Source organism: Rhea pennata, chromosome 2 (genome assembly GCF_028389875.1).
Source record: "Rhea pennata isolate bPtePen1 chromosome 2, bPtePen1.pri, whole genome shotgun sequence".
NCBI lineage: Eukaryota > Metazoa > Chordata > Aves > Rheiformes > Rheidae > Rhea > Rhea pennata.
In genome coordinates, this window is record NC_084664.1 from 113450996 (window position 1) to 113472175 (window position 21180).

The 21180-nt window shown below is 48.7% G+C and overlaps 1 protein-coding gene and 1 long non-coding RNA gene across 4 annotated transcripts; one reads left to right on the forward strand and one right to left on the reverse strand.

Annotated features, from left to right (window-relative positions):
• Positions 1-7348: 7348 nt before the first annotated feature.
• ADCYAP1 (adenylate cyclase activating polypeptide 1) lies at positions 7349-15674 on the reverse strand. Of its 3 annotated transcripts, none has more exons than XM_062570199.1 (5): positions 15597-15671; positions 11153-11259; positions 9189-9323; positions 8603-8698; positions 7349-7774 (listed from the first exon to the last, which is right to left on the reverse strand). In XM_062570199.1, exons 2-5 carry the CDS (start codon positions 11206-11208, stop codon positions 7588-7590), a joined length of 474 nt encoding a protein of 157 aa, XP_062426183.1. In that variant the 5' UTR covers positions 11209-11259; positions 15597-15671; the 3' UTR covers positions 7349-7587. The 3 variants fall into 3 exon arrangements, with proteins under 3 accessions (XP_062426183.1, XP_062426184.1, XP_062426182.1); XM_062570200.1 differs by lacking the exon at positions 15597-15671 and adding an exon at positions 11380-11439; XM_062570198.1 differs by lacking the exon at positions 11153-11259 and having other exon boundaries at positions 15568-15674.
• On the forward strand, positions 11022-12515 carry LOC134137343 (uncharacterized). The gene is made up of 2 exons (XR_009957669.1): positions 11022-11183; positions 12316-12515. It is a non-coding gene; the product is annotated as an uncharacterized LOC134137343 (long non-coding RNA).
• Positions 15675-21180: the final 5506 nt, after the last annotated feature.

A 21180-nucleotide genomic window follows, 5' to 3' on the forward strand; every position in this document is an offset into this window, starting at 1 on the left:
GCCAAATTCCCACACCACCCAAACACTTTTCATTCTCTCAAACTGTCAGTGAAGCTTCAATCCCATCTAAACAGTGGGAGCTGAGGGAGTGCACATTCGGCATATAGCATACATGATGGTTGATTTCTTGTGACATTAATCTTCACTCTGGAGGGAAAGGCAGTCATTTATTCATAACTCCACCACTCAAAAGTAACCATTCTTCTCACCAGGAAGATAAATGTCAAAACAGAGATCAGCCATAGGCTGAATCTAATCTAATCTGTCCAGAATGAATATATATTTAGATCTGTTGTCAAATCTTGAATGGTAAACCTTTTAGCCTGGGCAACTATTTTCTCAGTCTGTCCTCTCCACCTATAAATATGCATACCACACTGGATGTATGCTGTCAGAGGAGCATATTAACCCTACAGAACCTGATGGAATATGATGTTGGCCAACCTTTCCAATATGAGCAAAGGATCAAAATCCAAGACTTTTGGGAATATGTATAATAGAAAGGAAAAATGCAGAATTGCTGTTAAAAGTGTCTCTGCCCTATAACAGCAGCCTGGAATCAGTGGGGCTTTCACTTCCAGCTGGTTGATCCAGAAAATGAGAAAAACAGGCTCCAACCTAGGTCTCCATCTTGAGGAACCTGTGTAATATGGGAAGGGAAATTTCCTTTGTTGTACAAATATCCATTTCCAAATCTCCCTCTTCTTTCTCCAGTTTACATTTCCATTTTGAAGATGTCAGCTGGAAAGTCTTTGTTCAAGCTGGATCCTTTTTTATTATACTTATTCTGTTCTGTTCTGTACTGAACTTAGTTCAGTATTCTAAATACACTTACTCGGTTCCCCATAGCCTCCCATTAAGACGCTGAATGACACCACAGAAGAACCAGAATTGACTGCCATTTTTCTGCCCAACTTCTGTAGTTCTTAATACTATAAATCTCAGTAAGATTTGTTTTGAATTAGAATATCTGAAACTTATCTCATAGCTTGAAGAGAAAAAGGTCTGCTGTCTGTGACCCACATAAAGAGAGTATACTATTTCAGAAATCAATAGAACTATCTTTCTTAGGCAGATTTATCATTACTGAAGTTGTAAAATAAACACTTGCATTAATGGCAAATATAGTCTCCACTTCATGTAAACTGGCATATTTCTGGTTCTTAAATACCTTTGTTCAAAACTAAATCCCATTTTTAGGCTCACATAAACTTTCTCAAAAACCCAGTTAGTTAATTATTGCAAAAGGTGCAGTAAATTTTACTTCTATTCTGTCTTAGCAGTTCAGCCTCCTTAGCTCTAATGCATCATGACTCGTCTTCTCTGTGTATTCCTGCAAGTAAACGAGGCACGCTCAGTTCTCCCAAAAACCACTTGCAGACCTCACATACTGGGTGAGGGTGAATGGTACCTCAGCTTTGCCAAAATGGACTTACCTCTAGGAGACCAAGTGCACAGCTCGCTGGCCAGCCACCAGCTGTGAGTCACTCTGCAACTTGCTCTGTCCCAGAACTTGTACTTGGGCTGGCCCAAACCCATCGCTGGCATAAGTAAACAGACCTACGCTGGAGCTGAGTTTGGCCCGTGTGTTAGAATCATAATACACAAATGGCTTTGTGGAATGACTCTGCTTTTGGCAGAACAGGCAGGAGTAGGTGCCAGGTGATGGCTCAGCTTACAAAACATGGTGGTTGTACAGAAAACAGTGACTGTGATCCAAAGTGCGCCAGGTAAACTCTCCTGAAGAAGTAATTTAACACAACAAAACATGAAGTAGTACAAAACAGAAACCAGGAATGATGGTGCAGCTTCCAGACCTCTAGGCATGTGAAGTAATCATCCAGAAAACAACCTAGACTGGGAAATGACAGATCATGATCTCCAGCAGGATGAAATGGCCAAGAGTGTAAATGCAACACTCATAAGTAACCAGCATCAACTTAGATAGAAAATGAAATGTTGCTGCCTTTTGCCAAATCCTCAAGGTGGTCATTACTGGATACTGTAACCATTTCTATACTCAACAGTTTAGTAAGGATGGTGACAAATAAAAAAATGGTTCAGAAATAATTCCATTTGTGGAAATCTTCTCCCATGGTGAGCACTTAAAGGTCAGTCTTGTTGCCTTAAAAACAAAGTGTAGAAGAAAGTAAAACTATGCCTATTAACTATCTACATGGAGAAGAAAGTGTCCAGTCATTAGGTATTCTTCAGCAGGCTAAGAATATCTAGGACTCTAAAATGAGACAAACTGAAAGAAGGAACAGAGGGCTAAGCTGCAACATTTGGAACAATTTGTCCACAAATTTGCCATTCCTGCAAGTCTTGTAATCAATACTGCTGTCATATAGAATAGCTCACTCAGTAATTAATTGCTAAATGAAGGACTCCATGAAATCCTATGCCCAGTATTATCCAAGGTTTAGACTAGACAATCATAAGAGTCCCCTTGAGTCTTAAAAATCTATGAGTGTAGTTAAGAGGAAATGCACTTTTAGAGTCTAACCATGAGGTCCTTAAACAAATTTTCAAGGATATGCCTTCCCTGAAGGTTTTGCCTGAAGGAAAGCTAAATGATTCAGCTAGAATTGGAAAGTAAATTGCAACAAACCCCCAGAAGATCAAACTTCATGCTGATTTTCTATTTTCCTTAACTCTAGGCAAAAATATGCACAGCCAACACAGGAACTTTGGTATTGGAAGAAGACTGGAAGAGTCTCCAAAGTCACATGGAGAGGAGGTCAACACATTCACAAACAAACCTTGTGAAAGACAAATGCTGACCACGTTCAGATTTACACCAGAGCACTACCAAATTTTGTTCTTTGAAAATATTTTGGCTTTGATGATCTAAGTAGCTATGTGAAAGATGTGTTGAACCACATTTCTGAGAGCTGGAATCTGGACGAGTCTATTCCATTCTGTTCAGTCTTTTTTACTGATAACCACAGTTTGTCACTTTGCTTAAATGACAGGAGGTTTTTTTTTACAATGTGAGGTTCCAAAACCGTGTCTTGCCTAATCATTCCTCTTTCCTCAGCTGGCTTTTTCTCCAATTCTGTTGCTAGCCCTATAGGAGCTTATAAAACATCAAGAATTCTTACAAAACTCATGCTATGCAACTTTGTTATACAGTATTTTTCCAAGTCATCCTTTCAGATGGCTAGTTTAAATCATGGGAAGCAGAGCTGAGTTTCCTCGTGAAATCATGTTTGATTTGGCAAAGGATTACAGGAGTATGAGTCTAGGACCACCTCTGTGCTAATTAAGGCACTACTTCCCTCTTCTGCGTATCTTCAATAAGTGTACAGGATCTGATGAAGATCTTATTTTTCAGGTAGGCTAATCCCAAGTTTGATTCTCAAGTTACCAGTACCAAGAATGCCTTCCCAGTGGAGCTCTTAAGCACATTTTTGTTTTAGATGAACAGGAAACAATGCAATTATATGTATGAGCTTTATAGGCTGACTGAATCTAGTAGTAGTTTTTCACTGTATGCTGTATTTGGGAAACAGTGACTTGGTTTTCCTACACTACCAGCTTGAGAAATCATTCCACACTACACCCCCAGGTAGGTATTTCTTCGCATTTGTCTTTGACCTGATCTATATTTGATCAGAACTTTTATCTATTTCAAATACTGGGCTTACATTAAAAAAAATAGCTGGGAAATTATCATTTGATTCCCATGCTTTAATTTTTAATTGGATGTTCTGAGAATCTAGTAGTAGTTTTTCACTGTATGCTGTATTTGGGAAACAGTGACTTGGTTTTCCTACACTACCAGCTTGAGAAATCATTCCACACCACACCCTCAGGTAGGTATTTCTTCGCATTTGTCTTTGACCTGATCTATATTTGATCAGAACTTTTATCTATTTCAATACTGGGCTTACATTAAAAAAAATAGCTGGGAAATTATCATTTGATTCCCATGCTTTAACTTTTAATTGGATGTTCTGAGAAAGAAATAGAGTTTAACTTAAAAAATAAATTGCTGCTACTTAAATAAAGCCCTTGTGCTATCATAAAAATAATAACCATAAGCAGTTATTGATAAGTTAAATTCAATTTTAAAGGTCAGATTTTCTGACCTTTTGTGCTGACAAACCACTCCACCTGTGCTTTTTTGCTGTGGCCACCTATTACTTTTTAAAATCTAGGTAACTCTTGTTGTGTTGCATTTTCATTTTTTAGGGTAGCCCAGTCAAATTTTAATCCAAAGAAAGATGATACCATTGCCAACAGGTGATGTTATGAAGCACATTATAGCATGCAGAATGTTCATTAAAAGAGAATTAGGTGAAGATCTCATCCAACACATTGATTCTGTTTCAAATCAACGGTTTCTAAGCACAGGAACTGTTAGGGAGATAGGCTGTAGGCACTGACCGGTTTGGTTTGCATGTTTTAGAAAACATCATTTAGCTCATGTGTGTGGAGCTAGCTTCTACTTCAGAAGTTCTGTTCAATCTGCTCAAGCAGAGGAATAGCCGTCAGTAAAACTGTTAGAGGTTATTTGATGATAATATGTGGAGACTTGATAAAAATGTATCCCAGATGTGAAAAAGTTAGAAGAATGCTACTTAAAAATAAACTAATTAAACAAATTTTATAATGAAGTGCAGCTTTCACTGTTAGATTCTAGATTCCTCTCCCCCAAACATTAGACGAAATTTCATTGTTTACAAAAATTTATTAATACAAACTTTACACACTTTATATAACAGTTATCAAAGTCCTAGTTATAGATATCATGTGTGTAATAATACTTTGTTTAAGTTCTTTTTATATTCATTTGCACACAAAATAAGTTCTCCGAGACTAACATCTACCTAAACTATCACTGTATCTCAAATCTGCTCAAATTTTGGTAAGGCTGTTGGCGTTTCTAAAAAGTATACAGAGGATAACCTAGGTGATCACTTTGTAATGCTTGCAACTAGCCACGGAACTCGAGCTGACAAGGTCATAAATAAAACGTCAAGAGAGCCCTAGGTCATTACACCACAGCCGACACAAACACAGCAAACTCTGCCCATCGCCGAAGAACAAAAGAAGTACGACTAAAACGCAAGCCGATGTGTTGCAGCATCGTAGGGCCACTGAATAGCCATCCGCGAACTCGTGGCGATTTACAAGGTGAAGAGAAGGCACGAAAGCTGCAAACTGCGCCCCGCCGAGCCCGCCCGGCGGCGGGCGGCCGCTGCCCGCGCTGCACCCGGGCAGCCCGCGCGGGCGGTGCCGGCAGCCCCAGGCGGCAGTGCCGGCGGTGCCGGCAGCCCCAGGCGGCAGTGCCGGCGGGGCAGGCAGCCCCAAAAGGCAGTGCCGGCGGGGCAGGCAGCCCCAAAAGGCAGTGCCGGCAGTGCAGGCAGCCCCAAAAGGCAGTGCCGGCGGGGCAGGCAGCCCCAAAAGGCAGTGCCGGCAGTGCAGGCAGCCTGCACAGGCTGTGCGGGCAGCACCCGCAGCTCGGACAGGCAGTGTCGGCAATGCGGGCAGTGCAGGCAGCGCCTGCCGCCGGGGGCTGCAGGGACGAGCCTCTCCCTCCGCGGCCGCGCAGCGGGGCGGTTGGAGAAGGAGCCCTCTCGGCAGTGGTTCCCCGCGACTTTTTTTGGGGGGGGGACCGCTTTCCCAAGCAATCGACGTCTGGAATTAGGGGCTCGTTTTGTGTCTTTGGAAAAAGACTCCACTAAGGTTTGTGTGGTGAGCTGGAGGGAAGCATATACCTACGTGTCCTCCTTCGCCACCTTCCCAGGAGAAGGGACGGGGCGAGCCCCCGGCGGGGTGCGCTGCTGCTTATTGTCCCCCGGGTGGAAGGTAAGATAGGAGTCCGTACATAGAGAGATGAGGTGAAAATGGTTTATCTCGTTAGAAATCGGACCACAGGTGAACACTACACATTCTTTTATGACAAAAGTTTGTTTTATGAAATAAATTTTACTAAGCAATAAGCCAGAATGTAGAAAAATACATTTTACCTCCAAACTCAATAAACAAGGAACAAAAACTTTCGTAGTAGTGCATAATTATTTAGTGGTAGCTACAACAGGGGTTCCTAAACTTTTACAATAAGAGCTTGCATAAAACAGAACAAAGGAGTGAGAGAGCGTTCACAATCTTTTTTTTCCCCCAAATGAACATAACCCAAAAAGGTGACTCAGGTGGGTTAAACAGTGGATGAGAGGCGGGAAGGTCTGCAAGAAAAAACAGTCAAAGAAAAGAGCAACTCCGACCGAAAAATGCCAAGGCGAGAACCCTGCTCGTTACACATGATGAAAAGCATGGACAGCACTGGAGAGTAACACACTGTACTTTGCATCCAGGTCCAGTACCGAGCTGCCGGGGCAGTTGGGTAGCGGATCGGAGGTGGGGGGGGGGGGGGAGGGGGGGGCCTCACCGTCCCTACGCCCTGCCGCGCCGGCAGCAGCAGCGGCGGCGGCGGCGGCAGCGGCCCCGGGCGCGCCCCGAGGCCGCCCCTCGGCTCTTCCCCACTCTTCCCAAACGGCTCCTAGCTCCGCTTTGGCTTGTTCTGCAACTCTGCCCGGCCAGCAAGAAGAACAGTGCACGGGGCTTGCTATCCTTGCTGCTGGTTCGGAATTTAGGAGGGGAAGGGTTGCTTTTTTTTTGCTTGTTTGTTTTTGGTTTGGGTTTTGGGTTTTTTTGTTTTTTGGGTTTTTTTTTTTTTTTTTTTTTTTTTTTTTTTTTTTGCTTTTGATTTGGGTGTTGCTGGGGGGGGTTTAACTATTTCTCCCTCCACTAGTCAACAGAGATGAACAATTTGGATCGAGCTGTTGTTTTCACCGCAAGAGAATTATTGTCTAAACTCATTGTTCGAGGAGACACTAATACAGATACAACTGGAATCAAAGAAAGCAGAAAGAAATCGAAATCTGGAGCAAAGGGGACGATGCCCCTCCGAGAGGCTAGTGGCAAAGGAGCCTGCCTTGAGACTCACCGGGGGAAGAATCTGCTTCAGCAATTCTCCCAAATCATTTTCCTCATAATCCCCTGGGAGCAGGGTATCCTTCTCTATGTACAGTAGCAAATGGTGAAAATTAATGTCTTCAACCCTGTCGCGGATAAAAATACTATCCTTTTAATTTCCATTACAAAAATAGGAGTAATATTCAAAACAATGATTGTCCTTTTTTTCTATTTATTTTATATAAAAACATAAACAGCTCAGGCGAATTCTTGTTCTTGTGCAGACTTTATATGAAGATTTGTTCTTTAGTATTCGTAGTAGTATTTATATATATATATTTATATATTATATATAACTTAATGATTGGTCCACAAAGTAGATCTGTGCGTTTCTCTAGTGCTTTTGTACAAAAGAAAAACAATATTATTATCAAAATATTCATTTAATGGCTTTACTTCATACATAAATACATGTTTAGATAACACAGGAGCGGTGATTGTTCAGTCAGTTTGGAAATGACTTTTGTTTTTGTTTTGAAATTTTTTTTTGTTGGGTTTCTCTCTCTCTCTTTCTCTCTCTCTCTCTCTCTCTCTCTCTCTTTCTCTCTCTCTCTCTCTCTCTCTTAGGACTTTGTATACACAGGAGTGGCTGGTTACTCATCGCTACAAATACGCTACTCGGCGTCCTTTGTTTTTAACTCTTTGTTTATACCTTTTCCCCAGGACGGCTGCTAAGTATTTCTTGACAGCCATTTGTTTCCGGTAGCGGCTGTAGCTGTCCGTGAAGATGCCGTCTATGTGCCGCTTGGTGAGCGGTTCCGCCTCGTCCCCCAGGCCGCTGCTGGCACCGCTGCAAGGGCCGAGAAGCACAGCTGCATCAGGAGGGGCCGCCCCGCGCCGCGCCGCGCCGCCCCGCGCAGCCCCGCTCTGCTCCGCGCTGCGCGAGGGCGCGGACCGAGCCGCCGCGCGCTGCCCGCTGCGCGCTGCCCGCTGCGCGCCGCGCACGCCGGTGCCTCCCGCCGCCAGGCCGCCGCCGCCCCCGGCGCAACACGTTTTGCGGCGGGAAGTCAAAGGAGCCCCCTAAACCCGCTCCCAAAGCGGGGGCCGGGAGCCGGCGGCGGCGGCGCATCACGGCACGTCCGCGCCAGGCGCTATTCATGCACTGCGGCGGGTTAGCTGCTCTCCCCGCGCCTTGATTTCGGGGCGCCAAGCAGCGCTCTGCCGAGCAGCGCGCGGGGCCGCCGGGTCTGGCCGGCGGAGCGGGCTGTAGCCAAATGCCCCGGCGCGGCCGAGCCGCCGGCGGCCTCTTCCGAGAGACTCCCCGCCCGGCAAGGCCGGGAGGCCGCCCAACTTCTTAGTTTTAAATAACCCGGTTGCACGAAATGCATCTAGGGACACACCTAAAATCCGTATACACGCGCAAAACGAACGAGTCGCCGCGGAGCCCGGCGCTGACAGCTCGGCTCACGCTGCCCCCGCGCCGGCTCCCGGCCGGGGCCGGGCGGCCCCGGGCACTGACCCCAGCCCGTGCCCCGCAGCCACCCGGCTGGCGCAACAAATTCCCAGCCACGGTCCGGGGAGCTTTGTTTCCTCCAGCCGCGGCCTTTTAAGCAGCTCCTGCCGCAGCAGCAGCAGCAACAACGCCCACCGCGGCAAAGAAAGGGCAAGAAATCCTTACCCGACCCGCTTGGCCATCAGAGAGTGCAGGTATTTCCTCGCAGATAACTGACCCAGGAGTTTCCTGTAGGCTTTGTTGAAGATCCCATCGGCGTGCCTGGGCGGAGGGAAAAGCCCATAGATGAGCGGCGAGGCGCGGAGCGGGGCTCCGCAGGGGCGCGCAGAGCCGGGCTGGCGAGCACCGTCCCTCCCTCCTGGCGAGCGGCTTCTCCCCGCGGTCCCCCGGGGTCCCCCTTCCCCACCCAGAGCCTCCCCGCCTCCTTCCTCGGCTCCGCGCCCGCCTGGCGTTTCTGCTCCGTTTCTAGGAGCAGCGCTAGGCTTCCCCGGCGCAGGTTGCGCCCCGCTCCCTGCCCCCGCGTTGCAGGAGGTAAGGCGGCTTCTCGGCATCTTCTGGTCTTTACTCCGGCGGCCGGGCAGGAGAACCGGACCCGCGTAGCTCGATCGTTTGTTTGGGTTCGGGATTTTTCTTTTTTTATTTTTTTTCCTGTTTGCTTGTTGGGTCTTTTTTTTTTCCCCAATCGGTTCGGACAGACCCGTTTTGCTCCCGGTTCAAAATTCATTCCTGCCACCCCGCGACTTCCAGTCACCTCTTTTCCGGTGGGTAATACCAGGTGTACATCTCGCCTATCATGGAGGACGGGTTCGCTATACCGAGGGGCTCCTGGTCGTAGGCGAAGTCCTGCAGAGTGTTCCCGTCCTCGTCATAGACTTCATCTTCCAGCCTGGCAACGAGAGCAGCGAGGGGAAGGAGTGAGCCGGGCGCGGGGCTCTGCGCCCGCCCGGCCCCGGGCCCCGGGCTCCCGGCGCCGCCGCTCCCCGCGGCGGAGCCGCCGAGGCAGCGGACAAGGCAGCCCCGGGAGCCCCCGTCCCTCCCCGCACCCGCCCGCCAACCCGCTCCGCCGCTTCCCATCCCCGCCCTCCACGCGGGAGGAAACACACCCGCCGCCAGACGTGATCCAAGGCAGAAAAAAAGAAAGGAAAAAAAAAAAAAAAAAAAAAAAAAAAACATACCCCCGCCCCCAACACCAGAAACAGCCCAGCGCTGCCAGAGCCGTGCCTGGTGCTTCCCGCACCGGCTGCGCTCACACACACACACACGCACACGCGCACGCCGGGGCGCAGCAGCCCCCCCGACGGAGCCGGCAGCCCGCGGGCTGCGCTGCGCGCCCCGCGCTGCCCCGCGCAGCGCCCGGCGCTTGCGCCTGCTTTTGGTTTTCGTTGCCGGCTGTCTCTGCCCGCTGAGCTCGCCCGAGTTTTGTGCCCCGGCCCCCCCCCCCCCCCCCCCCCCGCCCATCCCTCCCCTCCGCTCTCTCCGCAGTACGATGTAGGTCATGGTACGTTACAGGCAGCTATTTTTGTCTGTGAGCTTTAGCGGGGGTATTAATAATAGATGCCGCTAAAGTGTTTCACTTCTGCTAATTCAGGCGCTTGAATGAAGCCAGCCGGGTGCCTGCCGCTGCCGGCCGCCCTGCGGCCCCGCGGCGGGCAGATGACGGGGCTGCCGGGGCCAGGCCCGACGGGCTCCGCGGCGAGGCCCGCTGCCTGCGAGGACACCTCCGAGTCCGAGCAGGGACCCCCTCTGCGCACAGCCTGGGGCACCCGGCGCCTGCCCCCGCTCACGGCTGAGCCGCACAGTGACGGCCCCCCGAGGACATCCCGGCACTTCAAACAACAGCCCCGCGCCCCAAAACCCCCCCCCAGCCCCCGCGACACCCCCAGCCCCGCGGGCTACCAGCATGGTGGGACCAGGGTGCTCTAGACCGGGCGTCCTGCGCGCTCAGCCGCGGCCCAGCGCGGTCAAGTCGCTTGTGCCGACCCGGCCGGGGCTGCCCCAGTCCTGCCCGCAAACACGACAGGCTCCAAACGCCCCCGCATCCCCGGGGGGAAGGGACAAGACAGGCACCAGCAAACCACCGCCGGACAGATACAACACATATTTAAAAGAAAACCAAACAATCTTGCCAGCCGCTTTTCCCCGTAAGGGGGGAGCTAGTATAAACACCGACACGGCGGGGAAGAGACTGAAGCGCCGTAAGCCCCCACTGCGGCTCCGTGAGCCCCAGCAGCGCTCGCATCGCTGCCGCCCGGGCTCCCCGTCCGGGCGGGCGATGCCCGCGGTGTCCCGGGCCGGCTGCAGACAAGCCGCGCAGCCCGGGGGCGCCCTCCGGGCCGGGCCGCCCCGCCGAGGGGAGGCATCCGCCGGCCGAGACCCACCAGAGCGAGATCCCCCTGCCGCGGCCGCGGATTATCAGCGCTGGGATCCTGGGCACTGCCTCGCCTCCCCGAAGTTAGGGCAGCAGCCTGGCGGGGTACCCCCCTTCCCCCTTCCCTCTTTTATATCCGCGACGCAGGGTTTTTTCCACCCCGCGGCCCCTCTCCTCAGGTGGAGGGGGTGGGCTCACGGACGAAGTGGAGGGGGTTTCGTTGGTGACTCCCTCCCCCATACCCTTTCCCTTTCCTCCCTTGCAAGTGTTCCCTTCCCTTAGCAAGCTGAGGGCAGCAGGGGCCTGCAGGGGTCCCGGAGGAGCCCCCGGGGCGAGGGCGGACCTACCTGAGCGCCGGGTACTGAAGTCCAGCCGCAGGTGAGCAGTAGACGCTGCAATGCATTATTATACCATAGACGAGGAGTGCTAGGATCGCTTGCTACACATTGCCACTCTGTGTGGGAGGGAAAGGAGAAATTCGGTCAAAAAAAAAAAAAAAAAAAAAAAAAAGAGAGAAAAAGAGAAAGAAAAAAAGAAAAGAAAAAATGGGAAAAGGGGAAAAAACACGACCCACCAAGCCCCTCGCCGAGCCCGCCGGAGAGGGAGGCAGCGCGGCCTCTGGAGCCGAGCGCCGTCCGCAGGACGCCCGGTGCGGAGCGGCGCGAAGCAGCGCGGAGCAGCGCGCAGCTGCCGCCGCCCGCCCCGTCGGCGCCCGCCCGCCCCGCGACCGGCCGCCGGCGCAGGGAAGGCCCGCAGAGCCGGCTTGTGTCCTTACCATTAAACTCTAAACACCTGGCACTAAGAGCGTTTGGCTGCGAAACCAAAAGGTAGGTCTTAAAAAAAATAAAAATTAAAAAAATGGGGGAGAAAAATACAGCTGTCTCCCAAGTTGCGGCCGAAAGGTGTTAAAACCCTCGTGGCATCGCCTCTCCGGTGGGCGAAGGACCCACGGGATGAAGAAGATGCAAAGGCAGCAGTTACTTGTTTGCTGATTTAAAGGGAATCCACTCCGGAAAAAAAAAAAAAAAAAAAAAAAAAAAGGTAAAACACAAAGAACAAAAAGTTTGCAGGTAGTAGCACAGATCTGAAGTGGAGTCTGCGAGGAAGGGACAGAAAGAAAGAGGGACGGAGCGAGATGTCGGCGGAGAAGCGAACACAGGGGAAGCGGGAAGAGAGCGAGTGAGCCCGGGAGGGAGAGGAGGAGGGGAGCCGAGGGCTGGCTGCTTGAGATGTTGTCTTCCCCAGATCTCTCCCCTCACTGAGAGCCTTCAGCTTTCTCCTCTTTTTCTCTTCCTGCTCGGTGGCTCCAAACTTGACCAGCCTTCCGCAGCCTTCCGTCTGATCCGCAATTAGCAGCAAAATCTTTGCAAACACCCCGCTTCAGCAAGAGCCCTCTTCGTAAACATTTGCCTGCATGTTACCTTAGAGGACGGGCAATATTGTTTGTTGCCCCCGTGGTGGTGTCCGGATTTTTATTCATGAATCAAATGCTTTTTTTTTTTTTTTCCAGTCACGTAATAATCGGGTATCAGAAAAGACGTCACCACCCCAATTCCTCAAGGAACACAGTTCTGTGTCGTCCTCGAAGATGAGCTTATCAGGAGTCATAAAGCTTCTCATAAACACCAACTCATGCTTCCCCCCAAAAATAAAAAAGTAATAATAATAATAAAAAACAATAAAAACCCAAGCAATCCCACAAGCTTAAAAGGATGTTCGCCACGGTCAAGCTTTACCTGCCGTGGGAAGGGAGCATGAGGCAGGGGAGAAAGGTTAGGGGTGGGCTTGGGGGGGGTCCCCCGGGCTTGGCCGGGGTTCCCTCCCACCCCCACCCCCGCCCCCGCCCCGGGCTTGGCTCCGCACTACTCCTCGGGGCCGGCTGTGCCCGCAGCTCGGAGCCGGCCCGGGGGCCGAGCGCCGGCGGAGCAACCCCAACGGGGGACCCGCATTTCCACGGAGACTTGGGAGGGGGTCCTTTTCTCTTGCTCCCCCTTCTCTTATTTTATTATTATTAGTGTTGTTATCATTACGCAACTCTTCCTCTCCGCGCTCCCTCCCCCCAGGGGGGAAACCAGCAGTGCCGCAAGCGCTCCGTGTGTGCCGCCCGCCGCAGCCCCACGGCAGCCGCGGGGACGGGCCCACGCGCGGCCGCCGCGGCCCCCGGGGCCCGGCCCGCTGCCAGCCTGGGAGCGCGGGGGTGGTTCCCACCGCCGCCGCCCGGGTCCGACCCCTTCCCCTCCCCGCCTGCTGCAAAGCGCCGCTGCGCGCCCGGGCTCAGCGGAGCACGCACACGGGGAAGAGGGGAGGATTGCTAGATAAAAAAAAAAAAAAAAAAAAAGGTGGGGGAAAAAGTTAATTTGCGGAGGGACTCTTAAGGAAATCCTCTTTCCGAGGTGTTCCCCGCCGCCGGGATTATTTTCCCCCAAGTGACGTGGTGGGAGGCGAGGACCCCCGGCTGGCAACCAAACCCCTGGGTATTTCGCTCGTCTCCGCGCTCTCCTCCCTCAGTGGTCGAAAGTCAGCCCTTCATTTCCGAGAATTACCCAAAGAAATAGAGGCTGCAGGAGCCATTACTGCGCATTTTAATTATTAGGATCATAAGCAGAGAGTTCAGGAAGCAGCAATAATTTAGTTCTCCTGTTTCCTATTTGAATGGTTTTGGTGTAACATGTTTAGATGAGTTATTCGAGCCCAAATCGATTTCTCAAAAACAACAACAAAAGACATACCGTACAATTACATTCCTATTATTGCCATTTAAGGTTTCGATATTTTCCGGAGGTAAAGGAAATTTAACGTGAATGAATTATTCTCTTAGAAATGGCCACTGACGTGATTACAGGGAAGGGGGGACGAGACACGCAACATACACCAGGACGTTGTTTTAATTATTGCTTCGTGTTGGGCGTGTAAAATGCGGAAATGTCATTTAACAGAAGAAAGTAACGGCGCAAGGCGCAAAGTCTCAGTGCCGCGGCGGGGTGGAAATCGCCTTTCCCGCAGGCAGCCGGGCCGCGGCCGGCGGCGGCGGCGGGGGATCCCGCGGGCGGGTGGCTCCGCGGGCGCGGAGCGCGGGGCGCGGCGGGCGCTGAGCCAGCGCGCACCGTCCGTGAACGGCGGGCGCCACCGCGCGGGCAGGCAGCGCCCCTGCGGCCGCCGCACGACGCGCCGCCTCCAGCGCCGCCGCCTCCAGCGGCGCCCGTCGGGGCGGCCGCGCCGGGCCGGGCCGGGCCGGGCCGGGCCGGGCTGAGCCGAGCCGTCCTCTCCGCGGGGGCTCGGCGAGCCACGGCGGCCGCGGATCCGGCGGGGAGCCCCGGGCGAGGACACTCGCCGCCGGGGAAGGGATGCCTCCCGCTGTCCCTCGTTGCAAAAGCACCTTTTGGGGAGGGGGTTTTGGATTTTTTTGTTGTCCTTCGAAACGGCTCTGTGAGAGCAGGTGTAAATACAGACTTGCTAGACCCGGGCACAGCAGGGATTAGACGGGTAGCTTCACTACACGGCCTTGAACTGCACACTCTTCCTAGGGAATGGGAAAGACATATTCCATCTTTCCAGAGTGACCAGAATCGCGGGCAGTGGATTTTAAAGCTGTGGCTATTTTCACTTTAGAGAGGCTACTTTCAGCTACTCTTTGTTTACACATCCTCATTTCCCCTCCTCCATCCCCTCTCCTCCCGTTCCTTACAGAATTACCAGGATATCGGGCTCAAGCAATACCGAGATACAAATTCCGGCAAAAAGGACTAAACTTCCAGACCATTCTTAACGGCCTTAAGCCTCCCCTAGGTTTACAGTGTACACAGACTCTCAATGCAAAGCATTGGCCAGTATGCTTTGCAAAAATACAGCTTCTAGACACTCGTTTAGGGTGAGTAACTCGCAAATGATTCATGCCAATAAAACTCTTGTAACATCTCTGTCTACTTCATGGGGGTATGTACAACATGAATATGCATACAACATGATTACAGTTCAAGCTGAATAAGTAAAGGTTTTAATTTGGCCTCCGTATATACGTAAATTTCTAGATAACGCTCTCATTTCAAGGCTGAAAGGGATTTAAGGTTTATAATACTTGCCTCTAAGGCAAACTCCTAAAGCTGCATCTGAAGGAAAATAGGTTTTTCACTGGAGAACTTCCTTCATCTTTCTCTATCAGCTTAAATTAGCCTTTTAATTTATCTGAGTATGCTATTTTAAATGTCTATTTTCTTAACTAGAGCATTATAATTCTATAGGTATTTCCAGTAGGGCTTACATCCTCCAAGCCTTGATAAGCATGACTGAGACTGATTGCTCTAAAACCTGCTGCCATAGGTTTAATTCAAAGGAACATATTTGATCATGTACCATGATGGGTATCTTTTCCACCCTTCAGAAACCCCTTTTATGCGTATTTATGCATATTTCTATAAAAAGAATATGATACCGAGAGCAATCTATCAAACTGTCAGGGACTTTGTTGCCAGTCCATAAAGCAGGAAGCACTTGTCAGATGCCCAGCCACTCTACCTGTTTCTCAGTACGTCTCACCTGAGACGTGTCTTTCGTGAGAATCCTGAAAAGCCAGACCCAGAATAACTAATTTCACGATGAAAGCTCATATATTTTTCTGACCATACAGAAAAGAGTGAACTCTTCCTTCTCAAAAGCAAACAGTCCTACCAACCCAGCCGTCTCTCACACACACATGAACATGCACACACACAAGCAGGTTTATCAACTATCTCATAGTCATCTTTCACCAGGGCTGATGTCTTACTGAGATGGCTTAGGGAAGCTGCTGCAGACCTGTAGGCTGGTGAACTCTGTGTAAGTTTGCATCGATGTTATGAATGTAGTGCTGGCCTTCATCCTTTCCCTGCCTTCAGGCCTCCGTCTTGTACTGAATGCTGATGAGTTAGTGCCTGGGAGGAACTGCCTTGCCAGAAGGGAGATTATCTTGTCAGTGAAGCCACTCAGCTGTATCTGTGGCCACCTGATAACAGCTATCTAGGGGATCACCCAGCAGAACAGAAGTTATTAAAGCTCACGCACCAGGAACTATGTCCTGTCAGATATTTTCAGCAGTTCTCTCTGAGACATGGCACCTGCAACAGAGGCAGGAAAACCCCACTTTCCAGCCCAGTAGACCCAAACAGACTCAGAGACAGAGAGGGCTGTGTTTCATTTACAGAGTTGTTTTTTTTTTTTTTTTTTTAACTGCCCCCCCCTTGTGCCTTCTTCTTTAACTAATAGCAGCAGCATATTTAGGAGCTCTGTGAAAAGCATATATATATATGCATGTTTTCTCAACTCTCACAAAGAATAAAGCTGTAATCCAGAAAGTTTATTCACTCAGGAGATTCTAGGAAAGAGGCACAAACTACAGAAGACTTCGAGAGTAACAATTGAGGACAGTATCTGGACTGAAACCGTCTCAAGACACATACCGTGGAGGGTCTGAAACACAAAATTCAACTCTAAAATACTAAGAGTGAAGGGAAATGCTTAGACCTGATTCAGATGCCTTGTCTGGTGGCCAGGTCCCTTGGAGTCATTTCACAGGTGACTAACAGGGTTAGCTGGCCACATCCCACGGCAAATTCTTCAGATAAAGTCTTGTTGTCTTCCGTCACCATAGCTCTGTTCCAAAGCAAACTGTAAGAAACTATCTTAAATACACTCTGGGAAGAAGAAATATTTTATTTTTCTTTTCTTTTCTTAAGAGATGAGCCATAACACTTCTCAAAACAGCAGCGTGGGAGTAACAGGAGTGTGGTCATCCTTCTCTTGCCCCTTCTTAGAGTTAGTGGTGAGAGACAAGACTAGTGGGTTGTCTGTGCCCTGCTGGATTGCCTACCCACCTACACAAAAGTTCAGTGTTTGATCTTATATGGCAGGTTTCCTTTCAGTCAGCCAAGCCGAATGACCAGGACAACAAAACAGCAATGGAAGAGTCATTCCTATCAAAACACACAGGCAAGAAAAGCACTTTCTAGATTCACAAAAAACTGAACAGCGGACTTGGTTCCCCATGGTGTTGCTGTCACACTATGCATGCGCAGTGGCACTGGAAAGACGTGACAGATCATTTCCTTGGACAAGTAATACACCTATTTATAATCTTCCTGTCTTTCACCTGATTTTCCCACAAGTAAATTCATGTTCTACAAAAGAAGAAAAAAGTTATTTCCTTAGCAGGTTTTGACAAAGGAACTTGGATTGATCACTTATCTGGAAAGTAAGACAATACTTTGTTATAAATAGGTAAGTAAGTGAGTAAGAAAACACTTACCAACTTGTGAGTCTGCAGGGAATGAAATAAAAGCAGAAATATTTTATTCTGCAGAATAAAAGTGGTGGCAACTGCTCATCTATGGCAACAGATGCAGGCCTACTCTCCCCCTCGCTCTCACTTCTACCTGTTTTGGTGTTCTGGGTCAATCCTAAAAAAGCTGAAGTAAGTCCTTAGTGGCTTGAATATGCAAAGTCTCACAGAAAGCTGCCAAGCTGCAATAATTTATAGCAGACAAATAACGACCACAACATCTTTGTGTTCTAGGTCGTTTTAAATGAAGTTGTAATCCAGTGTGAGCAGCAAGTACCAGTTCATGTGCTCGGACGTGGTAGAAGTTTGGGTACACCTTCAGACACAGTGGGACTCCCATGTGCCTGTGTTCAAAAGCTAAAATCTGTCTGCAGTTCTGAGGTATTGCTAATGGCACAGCTAAAGTTATTCATAGTTTAGAATGACCAGAAATAGTTGGAACAAATTAATAATGAATTAGAACAGTTCTTATCATTGCAGGAGCAAGAGGGAATAAATAGAATCATCCATATTTTCTTATTACAAAACAGCGTGCAGCCTATTACAAAACACTAATTTGGTGTTGCTTGTGCTGGAAAACTGTTAAGGGGCCCCTGACTTCTGACGGTGCAGCTTAATCCTGCCTGATTAGCCCAAGGCTGCGCAGAAGCAGGCCAAACCGGGCAGGCGAGGACTGTCCCAACAGGGGTGAATCCCAGCCTGTCAAAGCCAGGCGCCGCTCGATAATTCCAATTAAGCACGCTGAAGACAACAGAGACGGGTCATGCAGAGCCCAGTAAATATCAGTCGGAACTGCATATTGTGCCGAGAGGATAACGAAGTCCGTCTCGTCAAGGACGGGGGAAAGTTTGCTCGGGCGCCTTAGCCCTTCCGGGCCGGTGCCCGCACCCTGCAGAGGTGCCCCGCGGGGCGGTGAGGCGCCAGGCGGGAAGCACGGCTTCGGCGAGCGCGGGAGCCCTTCGTGCTGCCTGTTTCGTGCCTCGGGAGCGATGGGAAGAGCTCTCACGGCCCGTCGCAGCGTGGGGGGCGGGGGCCCTGCTCGGTCACATCCAGAAAGATGCCGGGCCTGGGACGAGAAGAGGGAGTTTCGCTGCCTGGGCTCCACAGCGGGCGCTGGCGGGACGCGAGCCGGCCCGCGGCTTGGCGGCTCTCATCACCGCGGTCGCGCAGGAAGCCCTGAGGCACCTGCCCCGCGCTGCCCCCGGGGCAGCCGCGGGCTGGGGCTGCCCGGCGGCCGCAGCCCGCGCCGCCCCTCGTGGGCACAGCGACGTCCCCGACTGCGTGCGCCTCGTCGCCTTCCACTGCCAGCTCCTGGGCTCCCCAAACTCTGGAACATGCCCTCCTTAAACAGACCGAGCTGAACTTCCCGCTGCAGGGGTGTTTGGAGGCAAAAGACTGTAATTATAAAGCAGTATTACTGTTTTTATTTTTTTTTTGTACGTTTAATTTCAATAAAGTACTTAGGGCTACTTAGTCTAAAGAGAAGTGGCTGATTCTTATTTTTTATGATTAAAGATGGCACAAAGCATTTCCTTCTTGTGGCCTCATGGCCTGATACATCTCTATCTTCTAATAAAATGCATTTCTGCAACAGCTGAGGCAATTAATCACTTAAACAAAATTGGATTACAATCTCCATGACTTGGAAAGCCAGCATTGCTGTCTTTCTAAAAGATCCCAAGCTATTGAGCAAAATTCTTTGGCCTGCTTTATGGAAAGGTCAGACTAGATATTTGTGATGGTCTCTTGTAAAGTCAAAAATCAGTCTCTGACGCTTGCAATGCCAGAGGAAAGGCTCTCTCTGATTTCAGACAGAACTGGGCTCAACCTTCCTCACTGGGAATGAAGATTGTCTGCAGAAACTCCTATGTGATTTCATAACTTCAGGTATGTGTCTACTGAGCTCATTATGTAAATACATTAAATATATATAAACGCCGCCTTTGGTCTTTCTTGAATTTCTTAGGCATTTACAGTGCTTAACGCAACCAGAAGTTGCTAGGATGTTGCAGGATTGAGCCTTCTCTTTCCACTTTCAAAATCTGTTTTTAATCTCTGGAGCTAACTGGATTGGTCAAGACTGATCACTGTTGCTGAAATATAAACTATGGTAATCTATAGATATGTTTAAATTCTGAAATATTAATATTATATTTTTCACTGTAGTGCAATTCTATTTCCTGGGGGTTTTTTTGCTACCATGTGCAAGTATATTATTCACTTTGTATTTGGGTCCCATAATTTTTTAGATAAAGGAGTTAATTGTATTTAATTTTGTGTGCTTCTCTAAGATGTTTCGCCCTACAGTGAAAACAGTTTTTTATAAATCTCAGCAGCTCCTGAGATTACACTAAAATATATAGATCGGTTTTGTTCTAACTGCCTGAAATGAATGTTTTACCACTGTGTAATTGCCTTTAGTTAGCTTTCTGATATAAAAATCTAGAAGCAATAATAACTTGCCCCAAAATATAATCGTCAAGAAGTATGAGCAAGGAATTATATGAATAATCTTATCTCATTACCTGATTATAGCAATTTAAGGTGGTTTGGGGGGAGTGTTAGGTTGGTTGGTGATTTTTTGCTTTTTTTTTTGTTTGCTTTTCTTGAGGACTCCACAGGGAGATATCTTTATATGCTTCACTTACCTCTCTGGGAAAAAAAAATTTCCTCTCTGGAAAAAAAAACCTTTTCACAGTGAAAAGAAAGTCATTGTCAGGAACATTATCTATTCAAATCTCTCTTCTACAGAAAGTAAACAACCCTGTTTTGAATATAGCTATTGACCTTCATATCTCCTCAGGTTGGTTCTGCAAGTTCTGTTCTGAGTAAAGGACTGCTCCTTATGTACCGTTCATTTTCAGATGTGCTCAGTTTCTTTGCCTCTTCCCTAATGTAGAATATTTTTATGTAATTATTTCAGAGCTTAAGCTAAAAGGTAAATATAGGAATACGGGCTTAAAAGTCTGCTTATGAAAACAGCAAACATATTTATTCAGCACTGAGAAAATTATGTTTAAAAAACCCAGTGTTGAAGAGTTAGGACAAAAATCTGTTTTCGAGGTAAAGGATGTTCTTTGTGTGATCTGCTGATGATATGCCCATACTGGTTTTTATGGGTTCTTCATCATTATAAACATTCTACAGTAATATAATAGCTTTCATCCAAAAACATTACTGTTAACCTGAAATACAGCAATTTATTTGACTTCTTTGAGAGCACATAGCTGAAAAACAGAATAGCTCTAAAATAAATGCTTGACTCCACTGATGTCAAAGGCAAAGCTCTTAGTGACTTAATGCGGCTGGATGGTCACTTTCGGTAACGTAACTCCAATTTGCCAGCAGTGGAGGTTTACTGCTCGGGAGTAATATGTCCCCTTGCCACCAAACACAAGAACGCTTTCTAGGAAAATGGTTACATCATTCTATTTCCCAGGCATGAATTCATTCAATGCCATTAATCTGTACGTAAAGTAAATAACCCCTAATGAGGTCTGTCATGGATTCAGGGGAGTCTAGAGGGATTCCCTATAAAGAGTGATTTTAGTCAAAGAAAGTTAGTCTCCTGAAAACAGCAGTTGCTGAGTGGCAGCCTCCACCACCATACATAGAAATCAATATCATTTAGCATGGCAAAGAAAAACATGCATTTGGAACAGAAGATGTACCGCAAATGACACGAAATACTGGTGAACTGCTATGTTTGTTGTTAGCTTGAAGATGATTAATAACCTTGAACTAAACTAAAAATAATTAAAACCACATTACTCATCCTCAGAGAACAAGTTAATCAAAGGAGACTTCGCAACTGAGCAAAAGCTGTCCTTCAAAAGAAATCTTTCCCCATCTTTCAGTGTTGATTAGAGAACAGTAGTATTAGTCATTACACTCAATATAGCTGGTGTCCTTCCTTTATTTTCCTGGGGGAAGGAGAGGCAGTAGGCAGATTTGAATCATGAGTTTTCCTCATATTTTTCTTAATGAACAATAGTGCGCACTGCTGTTCTGGAACACAGCGCTGTATAATGCCAGCAGAGTCACTGGCGGGCACTAGAAAGTTGA